At 33.8% G+C, this 25,011-nt stretch overlaps 1 protein-coding gene across 3 annotated transcripts in view; it reads right to left on the minus strand.

Annotated features, from left to right (window-relative positions):
* Positions 1-25,011, minus strand: part of WDR37 (WD repeat domain 37) — a 70,276-nt gene that overhangs the window by 39,620 nt on the left and 5,645 nt on the right. For all 3 annotated transcript variants that reach the window (XM_081299641.1, XM_081299640.1, XM_081299639.1), the window contains 6 exons: positions 14,543-14,720; positions 9,588-9,684; positions 6,484-6,579; positions 6,103-6,167; positions 2,499-2,634; positions 614-685 (listed from right to left, as the gene is read on the minus strand). In XM_081299641.1, the coding sequence (XP_081155767.1) occupies positions 614-685; positions 2,499-2,634; positions 6,103-6,167; positions 6,484-6,579; positions 9,588-9,684; positions 14,543-14,680 (604 nt within the window). In that variant the 5' untranslated portion in view covers positions 14,681-14,720. The remainder of the gene's footprint in view (positions 1-613; positions 686-2,498; positions 2,635-6,102; positions 6,168-6,483; positions 6,580-9,587; positions 9,685-14,542; positions 14,721-25,011) is intronic.

Consider the following 25,011-nt stretch of genomic DNA (forward strand, 5'->3'; position numbering starts at 1 on the left):
GATTAAGGGTACAGTGTCAGCTGGCAGAGGTGGTGAGTGAGTGGCAGCCTGCCTCTGATGGAGGCTATCGATGAGGACATTCTAAGTTAGAAAGAAACTCAAAGGGCAGTTTGGAGAAAAGTGAGAAATAAAATTTGGTTGGGACGCTGGTTCATGCCCGGTTAAAACTGAAAAGGCAGAAAAGAGTTATTGTAGATAGCATTAACTACAGACACGAAGCACAATAATAAGGTGTATCCTTTATTTAGCCTGAATATATCCAAAATATCATTAAAAGTAAACTTCTAAAACAGATACATATTTTGTAAAAATGCATATATTAAATCAATTACAAAATTTCCTACATATGGTTTATACACAATATCAGATAAAATGTAGACTAATATACGACATGTGCTTTGTTTAGGGAGCTAGTCTTTTCCCTTAATTAAGTCCAACCAAGCTAAAGGCACAAAATTTTTCATAGTCTCAATATAACACAATGTCCCTGACAACCAAAATAGTAAAACTTTCTGTCAAATACATAACTTTCTATGAATATAGTTGACTTTATCATGAAAGATTTAAAAAAACAAATCCAAAAGTAACACTGCTCATTTAGGTAAATGTTTACCTGAACCCACGTGGCCTGTATATTTGACAAGGCATTTCCCTGTCTCTATGCTCCATAGCAAAGCTGTGTGATCTGCAAAATCAAAATAAAAGTGTCATAACATAGCCATCATCAATTTTACAGTCTTTTTTGTAAAAAAAAAAAAAAAAAAAAAACATAAGATACACAAAAAATAAAAGTTACACTACTACTACTATTTCTTGCAACTATGACTCTACTACTCTAGAATATTCAATGGAATATTCAATTCTCCAAATAAAATTTCAGAAACATTAGAATCTTTTCATGTTTTATTTGTAATATCGAAAGCAACATGAAATGCTCATGTATGAACATCATTTCAAATAAGAGACAGAACTTTTCTTCACTGATATACAAGTATATCATGTTCTATTTTACCTTTAAAAAGTAAAGTCAGAGAAATGCAAATCAAATCTACTCTAAGATATCATCTCACTCCAGTCAGAATGGCAGCTATTATGAAGACAAAAAACAATAAGTGTTGGCGAGAATGTGGGGGAAAAGGTACACTCATACACTGCTGGTAGGACTGCAAATTGGTACCGCCAATATGGAAAGAAGTATGGAGATTCCCTGGAAATCTGGGAATGGAACCACCATTTGACCTAGCTATCCCTCTCCCCAGACTATACCCAAAGGACTTAACAGCATACTACAGGGACACAGCCACATCAATGTTTATAGCAGCACAATTCACAATAGCTAAACTGTGGAGCCAACCTAGATGCCCTAGTGGATGAATGGATAAAAAAAAAAAAATGTGGCATATATACACAATGGAATTTTACTCAGCACTAAAAGAGAATAAAATCATGGCACTTACAGGTAAATGGATGGCGTTGGAGAAGATAATGCTAAGTAAAGTTAGCCATTCCCAAAAAAACATATAAGGAGGTTGACTCATAGTGGGGTAGGGAGGGGGAGCATGGGAGGATTAGATGAATTCTAGATAGGGAAGAGGGGTGGGAGAAAAAGGGAGGGGGCAGGGGATTAGCAAGGACGGTGGAATGTGATGGACATCATTATCCAAAGTACATATATGAAGACACAAATTGGGTGTCAACCTACTTTATATACAAAGAGTTATGAAAAATTGTGGTATATATGTGTAATAAGAATTGTAGCGCAAAAAAAATGTACATGTATAAAGGCATGAATTGGCGTCAACATACTCTATATACAAAGATGAAAAATTGTACTCTATATGTGTAATAAGAATTGTAATGCATTCAATAAATCTAAAAAAATCAATAAAACTAAAAAAAAAGTAAAGTCTAGTGAGTATTAAATTCTCACATGCTGGAAAATCATTTTCAAAAAACTGAGTACCATTTTAAATTTTGGCAATTTTTATCTGAAGGGCTATTATGTTATACCTATACCACCTTAGCTTTCCATAAAGTCTCTTGCTATAGTGAGAAGAAAGAAGTCTCTCTCTAACACCCTACCCCATGATTCACGCAGGCAAACCCTGAGGGACACCAGTCTCCACTGCCAGCTAAGCTCCCTAGATAATGTGCATTTCCCTGAGCTCTACTTCACTAGTGAAAAAAAAAAGAAATGTCAAATCTACCTACAAATCAGAAATATATCTGGCTATGAATAACAGGAACAAAGTCAACCAAAAAATACCTAACATTTTTTAAATCCCACTTATGTAGCAGCCATAAGTGAATATTGATTCCTTAACATGACACCAAGTTAAATTCAAGTATTTCCTTCCTCAGAAATTCAAGTCCACCATTGGCTGTCATCCTACTCATTGAACACAAAAAGGCCACTGATTCCTGACAGTCACCTACCTCAGTCAATTTACAAGCAAAGTCACATCTCGATAAGCCAAATGGATCAGGGTGCAACTCACCAGCAGAGGCGGTCCCAAGTACCACTGGCTGTGTCCTTGCAACACTGACATCCCAGATACCATCCCTGTGGCCGATATACTCCTTTACAAGCTGGCAGACAGCCCTTGATGTGGTAGTCTTAAAGCTGGAGACAATCTAAAATTAAGAGGGGAAGGAGCATTTTTAAACATTTACTGAAGTGAATTTTTCTAAGTTACAAAGGAAAAACAAAAATAATCTCTTGAAAAAAGCATAAATCACTTAATCATATATTGTAAACACTAAAGGAACACAACAAAAGCATGGACAGAACTGAAACACCTTGCATAGTAAGTCAGGCTCGTTCAGCTGGGTATCACAGAGAAGGAAGACTTCCCCCACTTCACTGGAGTCAGGTAAATAATTCTTACTACAGAAGAAAGGCGTAGGTAGGCATTTTAAGTCACTCTTCCACAAATATGAAACATCAGACAAAATTTCCAAATTCTTTTAAAAAAACAAAGAGCTAGCTAGCCAACCAGACATGAAAAAGGAAGAATACCTGAACTATTAATATTATTGTGCTCCATGAAAATCTTTAATTTTTTCTGTTTTTGATCATTTACACCAATCATATTTTATCAGAAGGGAAAAAGAGCCCGTGCTGGGAGAGGAACAAAAAGACGACACTTTTAACAGATGAGCAGATTTGTTTTAAACTGTTTATTGAGCACTTGCTCAAAGCCAGGCACTGTACTAAATGGAGGAACAGAGCTGAACAACACGTGGACTCCTGGCCTTTTGGAAGCGCACAGTCTAATGGGAGTCAAACATGAAAATAATACAGACAATGAGGTACACACATAGGAAGATATTATCTCATATAATGACATACAACAAACAATTCTCGTTTCCTCTTATAAGGAAAAATAAAATGAGTAAGGAAGAAACTAAAAAAGATGTCTTTGAAATTTGGTTTTTAAAGTGCTCTTAGATAAAAGAAAACCTTCTTAGCTTTTAAATAAATCAGAATATTGTAGATTATTCAGAATAATGAAATCATAAAACCAAGTGAAAGTCAAAAATTGATGGCATCATACAACTTCAACACTAGTTTGGCAAAGCCCTAAAAATTGTGTTTGAATTTACTCTTAAATAAACATAAAAATGCACAATCCACTGTTACATCAATTCAGGTATGTGCCATTCAAAGTATTTCCCTGATACAGTGAAAGACTAAAGCAAAATACTTGAGGAAGAATCTGACATTTTTACCAATAATATACACAGATTCCGTCTGAGTTAGTTTAAATTTGACAGATAATATAAAGACTTGCTTAACTTCATTTCTTTCTGAGAGTTGTTACCTATTCAATCCAGCAAAATGATCTCTCCACAATTTAACAAAGTGTTTTTGCTTACATAAAATGTCCTTTAAATACCAAATATCACAATATTTTAGTAGAGAGTGAAGTTAAAGACCACATACAATTTTCCCCATAGTAACTTGTAGTAAATTTCATTTTCCAAGTCTCTCACCATTTCTAATACAAATAATAGTTTTATAAGAAACCACATTTTTCACTTATCCCCTTCCTACAGTAAGAATAGAGGGGTTATCACTATCACCATGAGAGTCCAACTATATTTTTAGTGTTGTTTTGCAAGCAGAAGATAATGTGCTGTTTATGAATATTGTAACATCATCTCATGTGTATCTTCCAAAATGCCCACTATATTTTGACCATCCATTAACTTTAACTCTTTCTTTAAAACATTGACTTAGTCACAATCAAAAAGAGGCAACAAAACAGACTGAATTACTTAGAAGGAACATTCAAACTTTATAGTAAAGCAGCAGAAAAGCAACTAAATGATGCCTAGGCCTATTATCCTAAATCATTTCAACTAAGATGCAATCTAAAGCACTTTTGAAAAAATCAGAAAGGGTTTTTTTTTATTATTTCTACAATGAAAGATACTTTATAAAAATACTGGTTAACAATTTCATAAGTTTCTTTAAAGTAGTTTGCAGGTTAAACTATCTTACCTCCCTCCCAATGTAGCATTAGAAATACACCATTAGCCACCCAGGAAGGGGAAAAACCTCTTCTGGGTTTACTTAATACACTTGTGTTCCCACTATCTCACCAAACATGCTACTTGCCTTTCATGGCTCTGAGTCAGAAGGAAGGAAAGTAATGAATCTAGATTGTAGCATTTTTCTTGTTGCATTCATGCTTAGCTTTAATACCAAGAATCCATGCTGTAGTACAAATCAGAATATATTCTGTTACTAAATTATTTCTTCAATTTTCAGATAATGTTATTTCTTAAGATGAGTACACACAGTGTGCAAATGCTATTAAAAATCATTAGTATAATGTTTCTTATAAATTCAGATGAATTTCTAGTCCTTAAATGACTAAGTCTCTAAATATCTCCAATATATTTTTTAAAGCAGAGTATTATTGTACATATCCTTACCTTTGTCCAAACCTTATTTTTTATTGCTCATGGTAAAGAATAACTTTTTATAATTATTTCTTCCTCTACTTCAGAAACAATCAGAAAGTTTTAGAATTCTAAGATTGCACATTGTACACATACAACTGTTAAGCACCAGAATAAGCAAAGTCATTCAAGATAATGCAACAAGAAATCAAATGAGGAAAAACATAATTTCACACTTTATTTTGAAAAAAAAGTTAAATTTATTAAAAATTTCAAAACAATGTGGGCTAGATAATATAAGACCCCCCCCCAAAAAAATTAGCAACTTACATTCTAGGTGCTATCAAAGCAAAGAGTAGAAAATGTCAGCAACACTATTCCCTTTTAAACAATAATTACCAAAAACTTCTAAATAAGAAGAAATAATAGAAACACTGATTTTTCCCTATTCATTATAAGTAATGTCACTGTAGCTGTCATGCCATACAACTTTAAGTTCAGAGAACAAATTGGAAAAATAAAAAGCTAACAGTAACTATGCAATCATAGCAAATTTCAACTTTTCCCCTCAGGGTTAGCCAAAGGAATGTACATTCACCATGAGTAGGTAATTTATCTTACACACTCAAAATATTTGAAACTAGAGATGCACACAAAATTACCTCAAAACATTGCTTCATCATAGACTGACTTCCAAACAATTAAATCCTTACCATTTCAACATCAGCACAAATACTTTAAAAGCTAAATTCCCTGAACTTATGCCCTTTATTTTCCTCAGAGACAGACCTTTACTTCCTCATCTTTCTCTTACAAGATTTTTTAAAAGATAATGGTAACTTTAGCCCAAACATAATTTTAATTATCTTATATCTATTTATTTGCTTTTTCCAACTCAGAGCCTTTATGTCAAGCCAATTAAAAACAGAAAATATATTTTTCCTCTACAGACAATATATTTACTAATACATAACATATTGATCTCAGTAAGTATTAGAGTAACTTAGTGTCTATGTGTCTACTTTCTTTAGTTTCTTAACATGATATTCTTTTAAAGATTAAGTTTTCCTAGAAACCAGACATTTATCTTTTTCTATTACACATTTCTAATTGGAAAATATGCAATTTAAAGTACACATCTGCACACCTTAAACACCACATGACTGGTTCGAGAGCCAGAGCCCTGCATACCTTGCTGGTTGAAGCCTTGTAAGTGGTCTTTAGTTTCTGAGAAAGCTGACTGGTACTGTGACTGGCTGTAGAGACAGAGAATCAACAATCAAATACAATCAAACTACCCAAGGACCACAGCATTGCAAAGTGGATCTTTGTCTTACACAGAAAGAAAGTGAAAGCAGAAGGGCCTGTTTGCCCATGATGACATGGATCTCAGAGAGGAGATGGAACAAGGACCCAAGCACCCTGGTTTATTCCTCTAGACCACACCTGAATTACATATTTTTCTAAAGTTTTGCTGAGAGCAAAAAGCAAGTGAGTAAGTATCCTTCACTAAATCCCAAATTTCCTTGGTAAATGATCTATAAGAGAATACTTCAGGAGCATTCACCTTACCTTTTGTTTTGAGCTGGCCCTTACTCAGTTCTGCTCCATCAATCGCTTGTCCTTCAGCAGCTAAACGTTCATTAAGAGTATCAATTTCTCTACGCACTAAGAATGAAAAAAAAAAATTTCAAAAATGTAAAATTTTTTTATGTTTAAATGTTCACCACTTCTAAAACTTGTACACATAAAAACCTTACATGTTATTGTTGTCTAAATAAAGAGAAATAATACTAAAAAAGCAAGATCACAAATTTCCAATAACTCAAGACATCATTCCAGATACCAGTCCAAAAAAAAATAAAAAGTTCAGGAGGTGTGGTGATGGACATCTTAATTCCAGCAACTTGGAAGACTGAGGCAGAAGAATCACAAGTTCAAGGTCAGTCTCAGCAACTTAGCAAGTCCCTAAGCAACTTAGTGAGAGACCCTGTCTCAAAAAATAAAAAAGACTTGGAATGTTGCTCAGTGGTTAAGCACCCCTGTTCAATCCCTGGTACCAAAAACAAAATAAAATAAATCTCCTACACTCTTGCTACCCCATGAAGAGACGACTCTTAAGGGTCTCTCAGCAGAGTACCTGCATTTCAACATTGTTTTTTAACATAATTCCTTTGTGCTTTATTCTGTATACTTAAAAATATTATTCTGATACTGTCTGAAATTTAATGAAATAGTCTACCTGAAGACACAGCAAATGAGGAAAAAACACAATTAACAATGTAATTGATGGTATATAACACCACATAATCTCCAAGTAACAAATCACATATAAGAAATATTAAAATTCCTGATGAACTAGGAATTACAGCATAATGGGGTGTTAGGACATTTAAAAGGCAGGACTCCAGGAATAAAGAACAGGGTAAGCAAAGAAAAAAGAAAGAAATATGGATCCTCAAGAGCAGACCTGCATGTCTACACTTTTATTCATACTGGGGAGCAGAGAAGAGACTGGGCCAGGGAAGCAAAAAGTTTAAGGACACAAAGCTACTGATGTGACACACCTGGTCCACCCATCTCAATAACCTACATCCTTGCCACAACACAATGCAGCCTCCTAGGACTCTATGAGGAGACTGGTCTGGTCAAACGTTAGCAAGAGGTAAGGTCAAAACTAAGCTAAGGGCTGAAGGCTCTATACCACACCCAGTCGGAACAACTTTATCTTAAGGATAGTAAGGAGCCACCAAAACTATTAAGTGCTACACAATGCAAACTCAAAGTGCCTTTCAGTCTCAGTAATTTGTAATCATATAGTTTGTTTTATGATTTGGGGAGGCGAACCCATGGCATTGTGCATGCTAGGCAAGTACTATAACACTGAGCTAACCAGTCCCTTTTTCTATTTTATTTTGAGACAAGGTCTCAGTAAGTTGCCCAGGCTGGCCTTGAACTTGCGCTCCTCTGCCTCAGCCTCCCAGTAGCTAGGATTATAGCAGGTGTTACCATGCCCAGCATAATCCTATAGTTCCTTGTACAAACTACATGAATTTATAAAATACATAAGGCCTTAGATCACAATGGAAACTCAATAATTTGAGTTGAGTGCTAAAACTCTATCTAAAAATCAGACAGACAAAAAAAAACTCTTAGAATTAAGATGCCATACGTGGCACCTACTTGGAATCACTTTTCCCTCTACAAATTTTCAACGTGAATTAAAAAAAAAAAAAATCCAGTATTAAAACATTATATATTTTCCAACAGCAAAGTCTGAGTGACACAGGATTATATTCTCACTACTTATCTAATCAGTTTATTTAGTTATAAAGTGAACAACAGTTTAATAATACAAATGCAGCATGTTAATATTTCATTTTTGGAATCAACTTGTAGATAAACATGAAAAAATGAATAATATTTATACTGGCATAATAAAAATTTATAAACAGAAACTCTATGAAGTTTAGTTCCTAACATTTCATAATGAAAGATTAATGCAATCAGCCTTCACTGTGCAGATCTAAAACTAGAAGTAAATAACATATGTTTATAGAAATAATCACAGAAGAATTAAAAGTGAAAAATGCAAAACACAGTTTCCTTTAAAAAGTTCAATAAGGTCAAGGAAAATGGTAGATATCTTTTTTCTCTTTTTATTGATATTTTGTATGTATATGTAGACATTACTTCCAAACTAAAAATGAAAAAATAAAGTCAAGCTAATTAAAAATGTATTTGATTTATGTTTAATAGGTTAGGTACTATATGCATTTTAGGAAATTTATAAATGATAGTATAATAAAAACATGCATCAAAGTCATCTCAATTTAAGTTTACTTGGTGAGGAAAAATAAAATGCATTTATTTCTTATGAAATCACAACTTAGATTGATAGATAGAGTAGGCTGAAAAACAGGCCAGAGGGCTCAATCTGAAAACATCTTTATGAATGGAGGACATACAGAAGGCTGGGTCAGACAGACAACAAGAGATTCCATCACTAAGGGAGAGAGGAGGTCCTGTGAGCCAAGTAATTTGGCAAGGGAACTGAATCCTGTCACATACCAACAAATAGGAAATATTCATCCCTAGAGCCTCCAGAAGGGAACACAGCTCTGCCAAGACCTTGATATTAGTGAGAATCATGTCAAACCTATATGACTCTAAAACAATAAATTTGTGTTATTTTAAGCCACTGTTTGTTATAGTAGAATAGAAAATTAATACAGTGATGAACACCTATCCACAAATTTTACTCTCAAGATTTCTACACACAGAATTGTGCACCATGATCAAGTAGAAAAAAAAAGAAAAAAAAAAAAAGATTTCTACACACAGGTACAAAGTTATAAAAGTGTATTAAGGGGCTGGGATTGTAGCTTGGTGATAGAGCACTTGCCTAGCACGTGTGAGGCACTGAGTTCAATCCTCAGCAACACATAAAAATAAATGTCTAAAATAAAGGTGGGGTGAGGTTGTGGCTCAGCAGTACAGTGCTAACCTAGCACGTGAGAGGTGCTGGGTTCAATCCTCAGCACCACATAAATAAATTAAATAAAGGTATTGTGTCCAACTACAACTAAAAAAAAATAAAATAAAAATTTAAAAAAGTATTGTCATCTATACTAGAAAAATATATTTTTAAAAGTTTTTTAAGATGAGATACTCACATTCTAAGTTTTCAATATAAAGGTTTTCAAATTCTCTTTCTATTTGACCAAACAGTTCCAGAAGTGTGGTGCGAACTGAGGAAGGTAGTTTAGAATCCTGTAGAAGAGAAAGATTTTAAAATAAATGAATGAATGAATGAATGAATGTGAAACTGTAATACCAAGTACCAACATACTTTTTTCAAAGTAAATATCTTTTATCCTAAACTCTTATTTTATATAATATTGTATTCTATTTCTTAAACATAACATGTTTACAAATTTTAAAGCGTTGCTCAGTTTTAGTGTGCATGTTTAGCATGCACGAGGCACCAGGTTCAATCCCCAGCAACAACAACAAAAAAGCTTCAAATTTCCACAGAGAAAACAATAATCAAATTGTATAAATGGCTAGGGTAATATGAGATTTTAAAATAATTGCTTCTTCAAAATAACATAATTTTTCTTTTACAAGATAAAATCCTACCTATTCAAAAATTTTCCAAATTTGTAGAGAAGGCAATACCCATAGGTGAAATTATATTACAAATAGCCTTTAAGCTCTATCATATGCTATTATCAATGTATTTTAATATGTGCTTTATCATCTCATTAACATCCATTGTATTTCAAGCAAAATCAACTAGGTATGTCCTATAACTACTTAATTCCTAAAGGACTGTTACGAAGAGGGAAAAAAGGAAAATCTCACCTATAAGAGCAAAATGTCTATTAGTTAAGTGAAAACATTAACTTTTAAGTTCCCAGTTGGGCCACATTCTTCATGCCTTTGCATATCTTCTCTCATAACTCCAGTCTCTGTCTAAAAGTCAAGGGAAGGCAATGGGAAGAAGCAACATCTCAGCTGAATTTTGAGTAGGGTCAAATGAGTGAGTAGCATCGTAGACACCAAGTTAAGTACACAAAACATTTACTTTTCCTGAACCTTGCTAATAAGTAGAAAATTGTTGGATATCGTCTACACTCTAGTCTCCAGGGTAGGGTCTACAAGGGTCCTCCACTCACCCCAGCATTCAAGAATAATTCCCCTCCAAAAATTCTCAAGAAATATTTCTAAAATAATGTTCCAATATTTAACTGCTATCAGTATGATTTTCAAAGTAACTTCTCAAATTTATGTATAGCACAGATTTTAGCAAATACGTGAGTTACAAATTTTTACAAAAGATATGCTGTTTAATAAAATTCCTTCTTGGGTTAACTTTTTGTTTGGTTTTGTTTTGTACCAGGGATTGAACCCAGAGGCGCTTAAACACTAAGCCACATCCCCAGTCCTTTTTTATACTTTTATTAAGAGACAGGGTTGCACTGAATTGCTTAGCCTAAGTTGCTGCGGCTGGCTCTGAACTCAAGATTCTCCTGCCTAAGCCTCTGGGATTCCTTGTTGGGATTATGGACATGTACCAACGTGTCTGGCTCAGGTTAACACTTTAGGAAAATAAATTTTAGGGAAAATGATAACATTTTAGCAATATGAGTTTTGTATTAATCATATATTTCTCATACAAATTTTGTAAACCACTTAAAAATATTTACATGTAAAACCACTAATTTAAAACTTGAATCTGGCAGAACTGGTAATCGCAACATCCCTCTAAAATGTAGATAAAGAACATGAAATAAACAACAACAAAAAAAACTTAAAATTACAATGGAAATGTAAACTAAGCCCAATAACCACAAAATACAAAACATATGAGCTTGTACTGAGCTGAGAAGTGCATTTAATATTTATTTGACCTGCCTCAAGGTCTCTGTGTATTCCACTCACTTCCTCTGCTGGAACAGTCCCTCCCAAATGTTACCTTAGAGAAGCCATTCTGACTCCCATTCAGGGCCATATCTATTTTACACACACCAATTTCTACTCACCTATACCCATAATGTTTTAAAACCTTTGTTATGCACAAATTCCTTGAATATCAAATCCCTCTTAATATAAAAACAATTGGTAGAGAAAACAAAGCTGAGATGCATTTTGGTAAACAAATCATTAACCCCATTTTATCAGTTCTCCTTTTTTGTGCCATTTAATATCACTATCCCTGAAATAGGTGTTCCACTTTTGGCCCCAACTGAGAAAATTCAAGACAGAAAAGCTACTATGATTAAGTAAAGCTTTTAAATGAATGTGCACTTTATCATATCAACACTGACATACACCTGAAAAAGTAGTACAGATATGCAAAAAGTAGCTCTGCAAGCCACAGGCAATGTGGCATACAGGTAGATAAAGACAGAGACTCAGCAGACCTCTGTAATGACAAGACTCCCACAGATTAGAAGGCACACTAATCACTGCCTTTTAAAATACTTCTGATTTACAAATCTAATATCTCACTCAGAATAATCTTCACTTTTTTTTTATTCTGCTCTCCAACAACTGAAAGGGCATTATTATATAAGTTGCCTACACAGTGATTACACCTACAATTCAATTTACTGGCAATCAACAGCTCTATGTTCTAATCATTCTACTTTTACCTACCATGCCTACTGCATGCACCAAACACATCACTCTCTACCCTCCTGCTGCAAAAGGAAGGTAGAGCACCTTACACTGGCCACTAACAGAACATGCTGGTTGGTCCCACTCCAAATTACTGGCACTTATTCAACAAACAAGTAGTGTCTAGGTGAGAGACATGAAGAAGGCCATAGAGCAATAGAGGACTAAGTTGTTCAGCTTGCAGAATTCTGAATTACCTTCATAAGCGTTACTGTGATATGCAATTATTTCCTTGTATTACATCACAATGGACAACAAGAACACAAGAAGGCCAGGAAAGAATGCATTTATATTTACCCTGTGTGGAAAATAACTAGAATATACCAGCAAGAAGTTGCAGAATTCTCACTGCTTAAAGTGTAAGTAAACCAAAAAAAAATAATAATAACTTTAAAACTATCTTAGACTGTTTACCTGAACTGTCCAATATAGTAGCCACCAGCTCAATTTCACTGTAAACATCAATGTAAAATCATTAAAATTTTTTAAAAAGTAAAATTTCAGGTTCTAAATCACACCAGCCACTTTTCAAGTACCCAACTGTCACAGTTAGCGTTGTTACTCCCTTATAAAATACACAGAACATTCCCACCATCACAGAAATTCTCCTACATAGCTCTGGTTTCACTCTCTTAAATGGCTGAATTATGTCCCCCAAAATTCATATGCCAAAGATCCAAGCCTAAGGACCTCAGAATGTGACAATATTTCAAGGTGGAGTCTAAAAAAAAAAAAAAACAGTTTTTATAGAAGTAACTAAGTTAAAATGCAGTCACAAAAGTGGCCCCAATCCATTATGACTGGTGTCCTTATTAAAAAAAGGAGATTAGGACATGCAGTGAGGAAAGACCACACAAGGTCACAAGAAAAAGGTGGTTATCTATAAGCCAAGGATAGAGGCTACAAGAGAAACCAATCCTCTCTACACCTTGACCTAAGATTTCAGTCTCCAGGATTGTGAGAAAATAAATTTCTGTTGTTTAAACCACCTAGTTTGTGGTACTCTGTTACAGTAGTTCTAGCAAAGTTATACAATAAGAATACCATAGTTATTTTTATGATTTTTATTTCCATCATTACATTAAAATATAATCAATTTTTATGGAAAATAGAACTTGGCATAGTTGACCCTCCACATTTGCAATTTCTAGACCCCTGGATTCAAATAACTACAGATAAAAACCATCTGAATGGAAAAAAAAAAAAACTGCATGTATATAGAATATATACAGACTCCTTTTTTTCTTGTCATTATTTTCTAAACAACACAGTGTAACAACTATTTACATAGCATCTACATTGTATTAGTTAAGTATAAGTCATCTAGAGATGATTTATTAAAGTATACAGAAGATTATATGCAAATATTGTACAACTGTAAATAAGGACCATGGATTTTGACATTCTTGGGGGGTCCTGGAACCAATCCCCCAAGAATACTGACGGATAACCACACAAAAACTAAATATGCACTGATGATTTACTTTATGGCAGTAGTTACATTGGGTTCTGTATAGACACTACTGCCCTTTTGGAGGCTGTAGCCTAGAAATCCCAATCATGAAGTTATCAGCAAGGTTTTAACAAGACCCAATATTCACAAGAACCAATTTCTCAGATGTCTTATTTTCCTGCAGCAGCGTGTCTAATGAATTAATTATAGTTGTGAAAGAATAGTTATAAAATTACTATTTATATACACACACATATAAACATATATCTCTAATAATTTATTTTCATATAATTAACATACCTTAGACTTCACAATAACAATCTTTAAAAACTCAAAACATTTGCATCATCTATAAAGAAACTAGAAATATAAGCAAAATTTATCAATATGGTATTAATGCATTTAATCAAGGACAGTATACTCACTATAGCAGAGATAAAAGTAAAGTCAAATTAAGTTACTAAAAGAACTAATTCCAGTGCTAGGGCTATAGTTCAGTGATAGGGCACTTGCCTAGCACGTGTGAGGCACTGGGTTTGATCCTCAGCACCACAAAAAAACAAACAAATAAAATAAAGGTATTGTGTCCATCTACAACCAAAAGTATTTTTTCAAATGTTAAAAAAAAAAAAAGACCTAATTCCAAAACCTCCTCAGAGAACAAAAATTGCTAAAACTATGATCTTTTCTCCAGATAAAATGCAAAACTATACTGTCAATTAACCTGCACAGAGAATAAAAACTAATTCGTACAATCACACTTACTTCTTTTTGTTAAGTATTATCAATACATTAACCCAGAAATCTAATTCTATCTCTGTGTATGCTATTGTGTTTGACAGTAATTTTAGTGGATTCATTTGGGGAGAATTTTGATAAAGTTTTGATAACCCAAATCATTTTTTAGAAGCCTATTATGTATTTGGCTATATTTATAACATTAGAAACATGATCAACATCTTTAAAATAAGGTACTGATCAATGTTAACTTACCTGTCCTTCCAGCATTTCTCTTGGTAGTCCTGTCCTCTCCTGTTCCGAGCTGTTAGTTCTTCGTATGGAAAGGCTATGTGATTTGCGCTTTTGTTTTGCTTGGCGAGCAGTTGAACAACTTCCGCTTTCTGTGGGCATTACTTCTAAAAAGTAGTATCCTGATCACTCCTGCAATAAGCTAAACAACAGCAGAAAAAATGAGTACTTTATTTCTGATAAAGAAAAAACTGAAATAAAAAACAGTGAATAAGATAATTACTAGTTTTAATTACGAAATTCCTTACAATGATTAATATTCGTATATAATTTACACCACAACAGATTAAGGTACTTTAAGGTAGAGACAACAGTCCTTGTTAAAGAGGTACTTTTAAATCAAATTTCATCAACACTTAAAAAAAATCAGATGGCAAAGGGTTTAAAATAAAAACAACTCTCCCTTAATGCAACTTCCTCCAGACTTAAGTCTACTGCCCCACAAATATAACCAACTGTAATTGCACATTCTAACCTACAGTACATTCTAGAGTAATTCAGACCAAGAGAAATATAAGCTATATACATAACTTTTAATTTTCTAATAGCCACATTCCAAAAAGTAAACACATGTGAATTTATTTTTAATGATTTATTTTTACTCAACATATCTAAAATTTACATGAAGTGGTGTGGTGTTGGCTTGTCTTTAGAGGAGGAGGGATCAGTTATAGCAAAAAATAAGTAGGTCATGTTCAAAACAGGTTAATCTATAGTAGAAAAGGGTGTAAAGTGTAAACATACTATTTGAAATATTGTTAATATGGTGATATAATTATGTTGATAGGAGGAATGGGTAATAGAATAGCAGAAAACAAGTAGAAAATGTGCAAATGGTAAATTACAATGTTCAAATTATTTAGAGATTTGAATAAATCACATGTGACTAGTTCACACTGAGATGTGCTATGAATATAAAATACACACTGAATTTTGAAGAAGTAATAATAAAAACAACATAAAATAACCCTCCTCTTCTTTTTTCTTGTGGTTCTGGGAATAGAACCCAGGGCCTACGCTACGCAAGCACTCAACCACTGAGTTCTGTTTTTAACTCCATTAATGTTTTTTATATCGACAGAAGATATTTATGCAAATTATACTATTTTAAGATCACCAACTCTCTTTTCCTTTTAAACAAACTCAATTGTTTTGAAGGGGAAAAGTTTGTTCAAACATAAAGAAATATTATAACAAAAATAGGATATATTCACAGAAAATTTTAATATCTTTGAAACTAATAACATGATCAATGAGAATCTTTCCTATTTGGTTTATTAAGCATTCTAATTACAATCCTAATTTATCAAGTATAAAAATATTTCTTTACACAGGAGAACACATTGTAAACTCAATCCATTTAGATTATTTTTAGAGTACTATCATTAAAATAGTAGAAATCAATAAAAATAACCTTAGCATATAAGGAAGATTATAATTCATTCTTCTAAACAGTACTATATGAATGTACATTGTTTGCCTTTCATCATATGCTATTTAGAACTCTCACCAATATATCATGTTATTAAAATTTTTACAGCCAATCCTAACCCAAAAATATTGTGAGAAATATAGAAAACAGTTTGCCTATTACTTATTTAAAAGTCTTTTAAAGTTTTAACTCACTCATAAAGCTTTCAATAGCTCTTCACCAAAACTTTTGTGTTAGTTTTGAAGTTACCATTTTACTATCAGGATTACCTTTTCTTAACTTTATATTTTGAAATATTTGCAGATTTGCAGAAGTTACAAAGATGGTACCAAGAAGTGTTCCATATTTCCCCAATGGTTACATCTTAAATAGAATAATTTAATGATCAATTTGTTTATCTGTTAATCCTGTAGAGGTATCAGTTTGTTACATAAATTTTTGTAAATCCTACCATAATGAAGATGCAAAACTTTCCCATCTCTATAAAGAGCACACTCATGCTACTGATCAGTCATCAACACCCCTCAGAGCAATATCCTTAACTCCTGACAACTACTAATCTCTATACCCTCCACATAATTTTGTCATTTTGAAAATGTTATGTAAATGAAATCACAGAGTTAAGTGCCCTTTTGAGATATTTTTTCCACTTGGCTTAATGCTCACAATCCATCCAATTTGTGACATGTATCAATGATTATCTTCTTTACATTGCTAGAATATATGTTTAACTGTAAGTTTGTTTAACCATTCAACTATTGTTAAAATTTTTAATTCTTTCCACTTTTTTACTATTACAACGTTGCTATAAACAATAACATATAGGTTTTTTGCATGAATTTAAGTTTTCATATCCTTTGGAAAAAGAGCCTAGGAGCCAGTCTGTTGAGTTGTAGGGTACATTTAGTTTCTAAAGATTTCTTGAAATTGCACTTACATTTCCACAACCATTCCATACAAGTCAATATGGTGGCAATCTGTTTCCACTGGATAACTTCTAACCAAATACATGCATTACAATTACTTGCCCAAAACCTGGTACTAAAAGGAGATTTTTTTTCACAATTTAGTCTTTTAGCAACTTTCTAAATTCCGTGAAATCATTTGTCAAAGGTGGGGTCATAATGTCTTTGCCATACACTGTGGTTAATGTTTAAAGATTATTTGGCTAATTAAAATTTTGCCTCTTTCTATAATTTCTTCAGCTACTGTTCACCTACCAATTCTCCAAAATTAGTTCTGTGATTTTGTAACCTCTTAAAATTTTTTTCTTTTAATCCTTCTCTTTGTCACAATTTTTGCCTACAAATTTTCCTAATTTTTATTTTATTTTACTTTTGTCTCTACATTCACACCCTCCATCTTTTTTCCAGCTGTCTGCACTGGTCCTATCATCACTTCCTTTTACACCAAATTCATCAGAAAAAGTCCCTGACCCAAGAACTATAATCTAAAGGATACAAGTACTACTGCTTTTACCTCAAGCCATGTGTATTAGAATAAAAACTTTTAATATCTGATGTCATAAGAAGTTTAGGAGTTTTTTAGATTGGTATCATAAAAAGAGAGAGGCAAGGAAGTTGCAGATGTTTTTAAAATGAATACAAATTTACCACAGAATCTGAACTAGACAATCAAGGAAGTCAAAGAAAAAAAATTAATGAGACACTGAAGGTAAGTGAATGGATTAGCAGATCTACCTGCAGTTGAAAAACTATTACAAAGGTCTCTTAGGAGACTGAAATAAAAAGTCACTAATTCTCATAATTCCCTGTCAAATAGAATTCCCAAACCTAATTAACAGTCTGATAATATCTGATATACTAAATAATTTAGTAAAAAGAAAGAAAAATTTTCCACACTAAAAATAATGTACTTGGGGCCAGGGGGTTAGGTAAGTGGCACAGCACTAAGCTTAGCATTCATAAGGATGTGGTCTGATCCCCAGGAAACAGAAAAACAAGTAAGTATGGGCTGGGGATGTGGCTCAAGTGGTAACGCTCGCCTGGCATGTGCGGGGCGCTGGGTTCGATCCTCAGCACCACGTAAAAATAAAATAGAGATGTTGTGTCCGCCAAAAACTGAAAAATAAATAGTAAAAAATTCATTCTCTCTCTCAAAAAAAAAAAAGTAAAAATACAAACAATCTACTTTAACTCTTACACACTGTTGTGCCTAAATACAAACTAAAACAGAAACTAAAATTCCAAAAGAAAATTATTCTCCCTCAAAAGTATTCACATTAATAAGCCACAGCCAGAAACTCAAAGGTCAAATGTTTTCTTTTATATATAAAAGCTAGAGTAAAATAAAGGAGGAGGGAAGGATAGAATATCATCAAGATATAGTAAAGATCAGTAATATAAAAGAAGAAGATCAAGAGGCAGAGTGGGGGGACAGAAATGCAGAAGGAATTCTTTTAAAAATCATGTTATGTGCATATGTAAATATACTAAAGGTAATTTCATATATAAGTAAAAAGAACCAATCAAAAATAAATAAATAAACGAGCAAAAGGAAGTCTAGTGGAGTTGAGGAAGGAGAAGGGGGATTGTGAACTGAAACGAAATTCCATACATGTAGGATTTTGTCAAGATGAACCCAACTACTATGTATAACTTCAATGACCTAATAAGAAAATTCACATTTGCCCAATATTATAGGATAAACCACCACATTAAGTAAAAGACTATGGAAATAAAATATCCTCCTGGTTTTTTTGTTTTTTATTATGCTGTGCTGGGGGTCGAACCCAGGGCCTCCCACATGCTAGGCAAGTGCTCTACCACTGGGCTATACCCCCAGCCCCTCCTGGATTTTACAAACACCATTAAAAAGAAAAAAAAAAAAACTATAAATAATCCCTCTGAAAATCCAACCTCTCTATCCTGTCATTCAAATAAACATACTTTAATATAAACTCTCCTTCTTAACTCTTAACTGATTTATGGTCTCATTTGTTCTTATATGCTGCCACACATCATCCCCGCTATTGTTTGTAAGCAAGACAAAAACAACAGACACACAGCTTTGATGCAGCAGCGCTATGCACACAGCAGACACAGGCCAAATATTTAATAAATTAATGAAATTCATAAGCATAACAGTATTAGTTAGCAAGCAGAATTCCCACCTTTGTAAATGCTGTAATATTAAATATCATCAATGAATGTTAGAGTCTGTAAACAAGTCAGGATGGCACCTGGCATTTTGCCAGAGAAATGTTAGGGTCTGTAAACAAGTCAAGATGGTGCCTGGCAAAATGCCAAAGGGAGTGGTTTGTGAAGTAACGCCAGCAAGCTATTAAGTGTGGTGATTCCTTATTGGTTGACTGCTGTATCAAGTTTATGTTAATTAAGATAAGCTGTGTGAAATGTATAAATACCCCTCCTGTCCTACAATAAGCGGCTCCTACTCCTGCTGTATCAATCTACACAAGTTGTTCGTCACCCCCCAGTTACTTTGCTGCAGCCGTACTCTGGCAAATGAACACTTAGCCTTCAGCTCCTTTCAAATGGCTCCTTTTTTTAGTAGTCCAGATACTAATTAAACTGCCACTACTAAATTATCAGATTCTTCTAAGTACACATAATTTGAGGACAGTAGACAGCCAAAATGGTTTTCAAAAGCTACAACAAATTACTAATTTGTGCCTTTTTATGAAATTAAAAAAAAACACAAAACAATACTTTCTACTTCATATTCAGGGGAATTTTAAACATTTTTCTTTCAAGAAGAGAAAAACAAATGGTTAATTTCACAAATGTTATTCCTGTGCAAAGCAATGGTTAATGGACATTACATGCATGTGACATTAAAAAATATAAAATGTGACTAAATTTCAAAAAGTTCAAAAATTTTAGTAATATTTTACTGTAATAGCACTTATAGGTGAATTACTAGAGAGCTGGAACACCAAACATAATATTGGGAGGGAATGGAAAGCAACCTCAGAAATCTGTCATCAGTTTTAAGATGTTTTGTGAATGCATGCCTCTCAATTCTATGGATAACGCTGAGCTGGCAGACATCAGTAGATTGGATAAACGTCACTAAAATGTTTTAAAGATTTCAATAGCTAAAAGAATTAAAACAAGGAGTTAAAAATCTCCTTGTTTTGGGTTAAAACAATGCAAAATCTTTTCCTAGAAAAATCATGATAGGAATATTAAGAAAACTCTTAGCATCACCTCTGGGAAAAGGAATGAAGTACTTATATAGCTACCCAAAAAGAAGTGCTAAAAGAGATTGAAAGGAGAAGAAATAAATATTCCAAAGACCTCCTGCATCCAGCACTTTGCAAGAATGCTTGCTTAGCAAAAACAAAACTAGGTTGATTTAAAAAAAAAAAAAAAAAAAAAACATTTTAGAAGACAGGAAATGAAGACTTACAATTTCCTTGCCCCAAAGTCATACTTTTGTTATCTGTGGCCAATGTCTGTTGCCCTGTCTCCTATGAGCAGCATTAATAGAAGAGCAGTGTCCAAAGCAAGGGACTAAAAGTGCCACTCCATTTATTCCACTTCAGTCATATTTAAATACTGTGTTCAACTAGCCTAGTGCACACCCTTAGTCCCAGTGATCCCAGAGGCTGAAACAGGAGGATCACAAGCTCCTAGCCAGCCTTGGTAACTTAGTGAGACTTTTTTTTTTTTAAAGAAAAAAAGGGCATGTAGCTCTGTGGTAGAACACCTCTAGGTTTAACCCCTAGTACCACAATAAACACATACATATATACATACAGTGTTCGAGTATGTAGACCACATTTCAAATGGAATTCAAGAATACTCGAATTTGAACAGGAAAGTAGCCAAAACAGCAAGGAGGGTAGTGTGGTAAAGCGGGGGTTCTTTCTAAGAAGAGGAGAAAATATCCTAGCAGTATATAAGAAATATCTTGAGCTATCTTTTTTATTTAGAGGTAGATAATTCCTGGAATGCTCTGATGGCCATTAACTCATAGGCCAAAATACTGAATTTAAGGGAGATCCATCTGAGCTTAAATGAAATTTCCAAACAATTAGAAGACCATGACATCAGCGTCAACCAACCTCGCCAAGCATAAGGAATGTTGTAGAGTAAAAACCTCGATGACCATAATGTTGTGGTGTATTAGTAACAAATCACAGGGTCAGTCTTTTTTTTTTTTTTAAGAGAGAGTGAGAGTGAAAGAGAGAGAGAGATAGAATTTTTTAATATTCATTTTTTAGTTTTCGGCGGACACAACATCTTTGTTTGTATGTGGTGCCGAGGATCGAACCCCGGCCACACGCATGCCAGGCGAGCGCGCTGCAACTTGAGCCACATCCCCAGCCCCAGCAGGACATGAAGTTTTACTGCCAGCAGCCAAGATGCAGAGATCTAAATCTCTTGCCACATCTCAACCCTGACTGAGGGTAAAGAGAGGTTTATAAAGCTAAAAACCAAAAATAAAGGGGAAGCAGAAAAAGGAATCATAAGCAACGACTTTCTGGTGTGGTTCACACCTGAGTTCCAGAGTCTGGTGTGGCTTATGCCTGTAATCCCAGAAGCTCCAGAAGAGGACATAGTACTGCTTTTTATCACTTAATTAGACCCTCCTCTCTGAGGAGATGCCAGATCATTAGCCCAGAGATCCTGGTAAATAGACAGTGACAATGACAGTCTGGGGTCTGGGACTGGAGAGAGGGTCTGTCCCTTGTTTTTGTTCTTTTATTTGTTCTATGTGTTCATATCCATTTCCATCTGTCCCTGACACTGTTGTCTGACTGTGCTCCTTAGTGCATACCTTCCTTTTTATTTTGAATTCTATATTTTTTTGAGCTCATAATTCTGATCCAGCACACCTAGGTTAATGTGTTTTTCTGATCAGACCCATTTTATTGAACTATAAACTATAAAGGTTTTTAATACTCTGCTTCATTCAGAGGTCAATTTACAAGGGTTAGCTCTCAATCTAATAGGTTTTTAAAAATAAGCTACAAGGCCCTTGTTTGTTTTGTATATGTATGTACACAGGTATGTTGTCATGTCTCCGTGTGTTTCGGATCAAAACTGACACATAATATGGAGTCTTGCACTAAGATTTCAACGGCCTGAAAGACCAGACGAGTGTAGCAGGTCAGATTCCCTACAGGCATACCCTGAAATGTTGATGCTTGAAGTTGCTAGAATAAGCCAAAACTAAAATAGACATCCCAGGGATAAAGAGATGATAGTAAAATGAAATGTATGTTGAGGAAAGCTGCTGGTTGTGGACAAGAGCAATCCTGAGAGATAAGAGAGGCCATGTGGACTGCAAACAGCAAGACCAAAGGGACAGGATTGCAAAAGTTCTTTGGAAATCACATCTCATCACCATGTGCCACAGGATCTAATATTTACCCAGATGGATTTTGATCTTATTTTGATCCCATCCCTTCTTTCTATGTCCTTATTCCTCCACTTGGAAATGAAAATGTTTACTCTCCACAATTATATATTGAATATGTTACCTGATTTTGATCTTTACAAAGAGAAATGTTATGGTTTGGACATGAAGTATCTCCCTAAAATTCATGTATGAGGCACAGTTAGAAGTTAAATGACTAGATTATAAAAGCTGTAACCTAATGACTGGATTGCTCCATTTGATGGATTAATAACTGGAAAGGACTACTATACTGGGTAAAAACTGTAGGCAGGTGGGTATGGCTGGAGGAAGCAGGTCGCTGGGAGCATGCCTTTGGGTTTATATTTTTGTCCCTGATATCTTATTCTCTCTCTGCTTCTGGGCTGTCATGATCTTAGTAGCTTTTCTCCATTATACCATTCTTCCATGATAGTCTGCCTTACCTTAGGCAAAGCAATAGAGCCAACTGATCATGATCTGAATTTCTGAAACTGTGAACTCAGAAGTAAACTTATTCTCTACTGTTATTCTGGTGAAGTATTTCGGTCATAGCAATACAGAGCTGAATAACACAGGTATGGACTACCATACCCTAAATAAACTTTTCTCATCAAAAAAATATTGACATATAAGCTCATAAATTTAAAAAAAAATTTAAATGGATCCAAATACTTTTGGGTCACATGATTTAAAGGGTTCAATTTAAAATTTAAATCAGGTACAAATAAAAGTAAAGATGTCTATAAAATTATTTCTAGGATTTTTCTTCAACAAGGAAGAAACAGATAATACTGTTATTGAACAGTATTGTCTAGTGTCCTGCTTTTTAAAAAATATGTAATTTAGATTGACATATCTGAGATTAATCATAAATTGTTAAAAAGACATCTGATTAATTTACAAAGTTAAAATACTAGCTGTTAAATACAATATCAAGTATGCTTAACTTCTTAAATTCTATGGGGTGATATACTTGAACATTGTTTGTTTTCACAAATTGGCAAACAGACAAAAAAAAACTAAAAGGTTCTAGGTATAAAATATATTTAGTAAAAAAAGAAAAACATATCTAGGTAAGTCTTTATGTTGGTAAAGTTGTAATACAGCTAAGTAAACAACAAGAGGGTCTAATTAAGTGATAAAAAGATCTATGTAAATAAAGAGTAAATTTTAAAAGGTTTGTGTGTAACTAAGTTGGTTATATATAAGTAACACAAACAGAGCTATTCAAGGTTATTCCCTAAAGTCAAATATTAATGTACTGATATAATCAAAGTTTGATCTATATGTTAAAATGACAAGGATTTCTTAAAACATTAATTTACTCTTAACATTCTGTCTGTTAAGTTATATTCTCTAGAGCAACTAGTCTTTTTTTAAATATTTATTTAGTTATAGATGAACACATAGTATCTTTGTTTATTTTTATGTGGTGCTGAGGATTGAACCCAGTGCCTCACACATGTGAGGCAAGCACTTTACCACTGAGCTACAGCCTCAGCCCCAAGAGCAACTAGTTAAAAAAAATAGGGTTTGTACAACTCTTGCAAACCACAACTGTTATTTAGAGTATTGTATTACATCATACAATCTAAATTTTCTTTAAAAGCTAAACTTGGTTAATATAAAACATCAACATAATTGTGGTGTTATTACTCTTCTTTTGTATACTTTGTGTGTTCGTACCTTCCAGGTATACAAGTCTTTAAAGTAAAAGGTTTAAAAGAACATTTTATTAAGCTGGTGTTCTCCAAACTGAAGTTGCCCATAATAATTATTTCAGACTTATAATGATAATAAATTTTATTGGGCATTTATTTATCATTTAAAGTTCTGTAACCAAACCTAAACCTTATGTTACCTTTTACACTGAGATAAAAATGTAAATGTTGGGGCTGGGGTATGGCTCAGTGATACAGCCCTCACCTAGCATACGTGACACACTGGGTTTGATCCTCAGCACTACATAAAAATAAAATAAAAGGTATTGTATCCACCTAAAACTAAAAAAAAATTTTAATATAAATATTGATTCTAAAAGATAACCAATTTCTGATCAGTTTAAAGGTTAATAATAGTAAAACAAAAACATTTTGCCACTTTTCCACACAAAAGAAAAACTTAAAAGCTCTCAGTCTTTCTTTGATTCATGTTTTAAAAATATTATATTATGTTAACCAATGCTCATACAGACTCAGAAAACAATATATATAAACTTTATAAAATGATATTTAAGGAAGAGATAAAAAATTAGACCTGGTAGTGTCCGGATAGCCTGCCTGTTTACGTATCATAGCAGCCCCTGCCCTTTTAGTTAAGGAGGCTGATAAGGTAACTTAGCACAATCCCTCACAGTGACAACCCAACACTTTGTAGAGACCCTCCTAAATGGTGCAGTAGATAAATGGATGACCAACAGTATTATTATTCAATACCAGAGTCTGTTGCTTGATCATTCTCAGCTCACCTCTGCCCCAGCTCCGGCCATGAACCCCACCTCATTGATGCAAGAAGATGACTCACATGAGCCCCTCCACAACCATGGAAAAATGCTTGACCAGTTGAGCTCAGGAAGGCCTGATTTGACTGATGTTCCTATGACTGAGGCAGAAACCTTTCTATTCACAGAGGG

This window comes from Spermophilus citellus (genome assembly GCF_964194105.1).
Source record: "Spermophilus citellus genome assembly, chromosome: 6".
Lineage (NCBI taxonomy): Eukaryota > Metazoa > Chordata > Mammalia > Rodentia > Sciuridae > Spermophilus > Spermophilus citellus.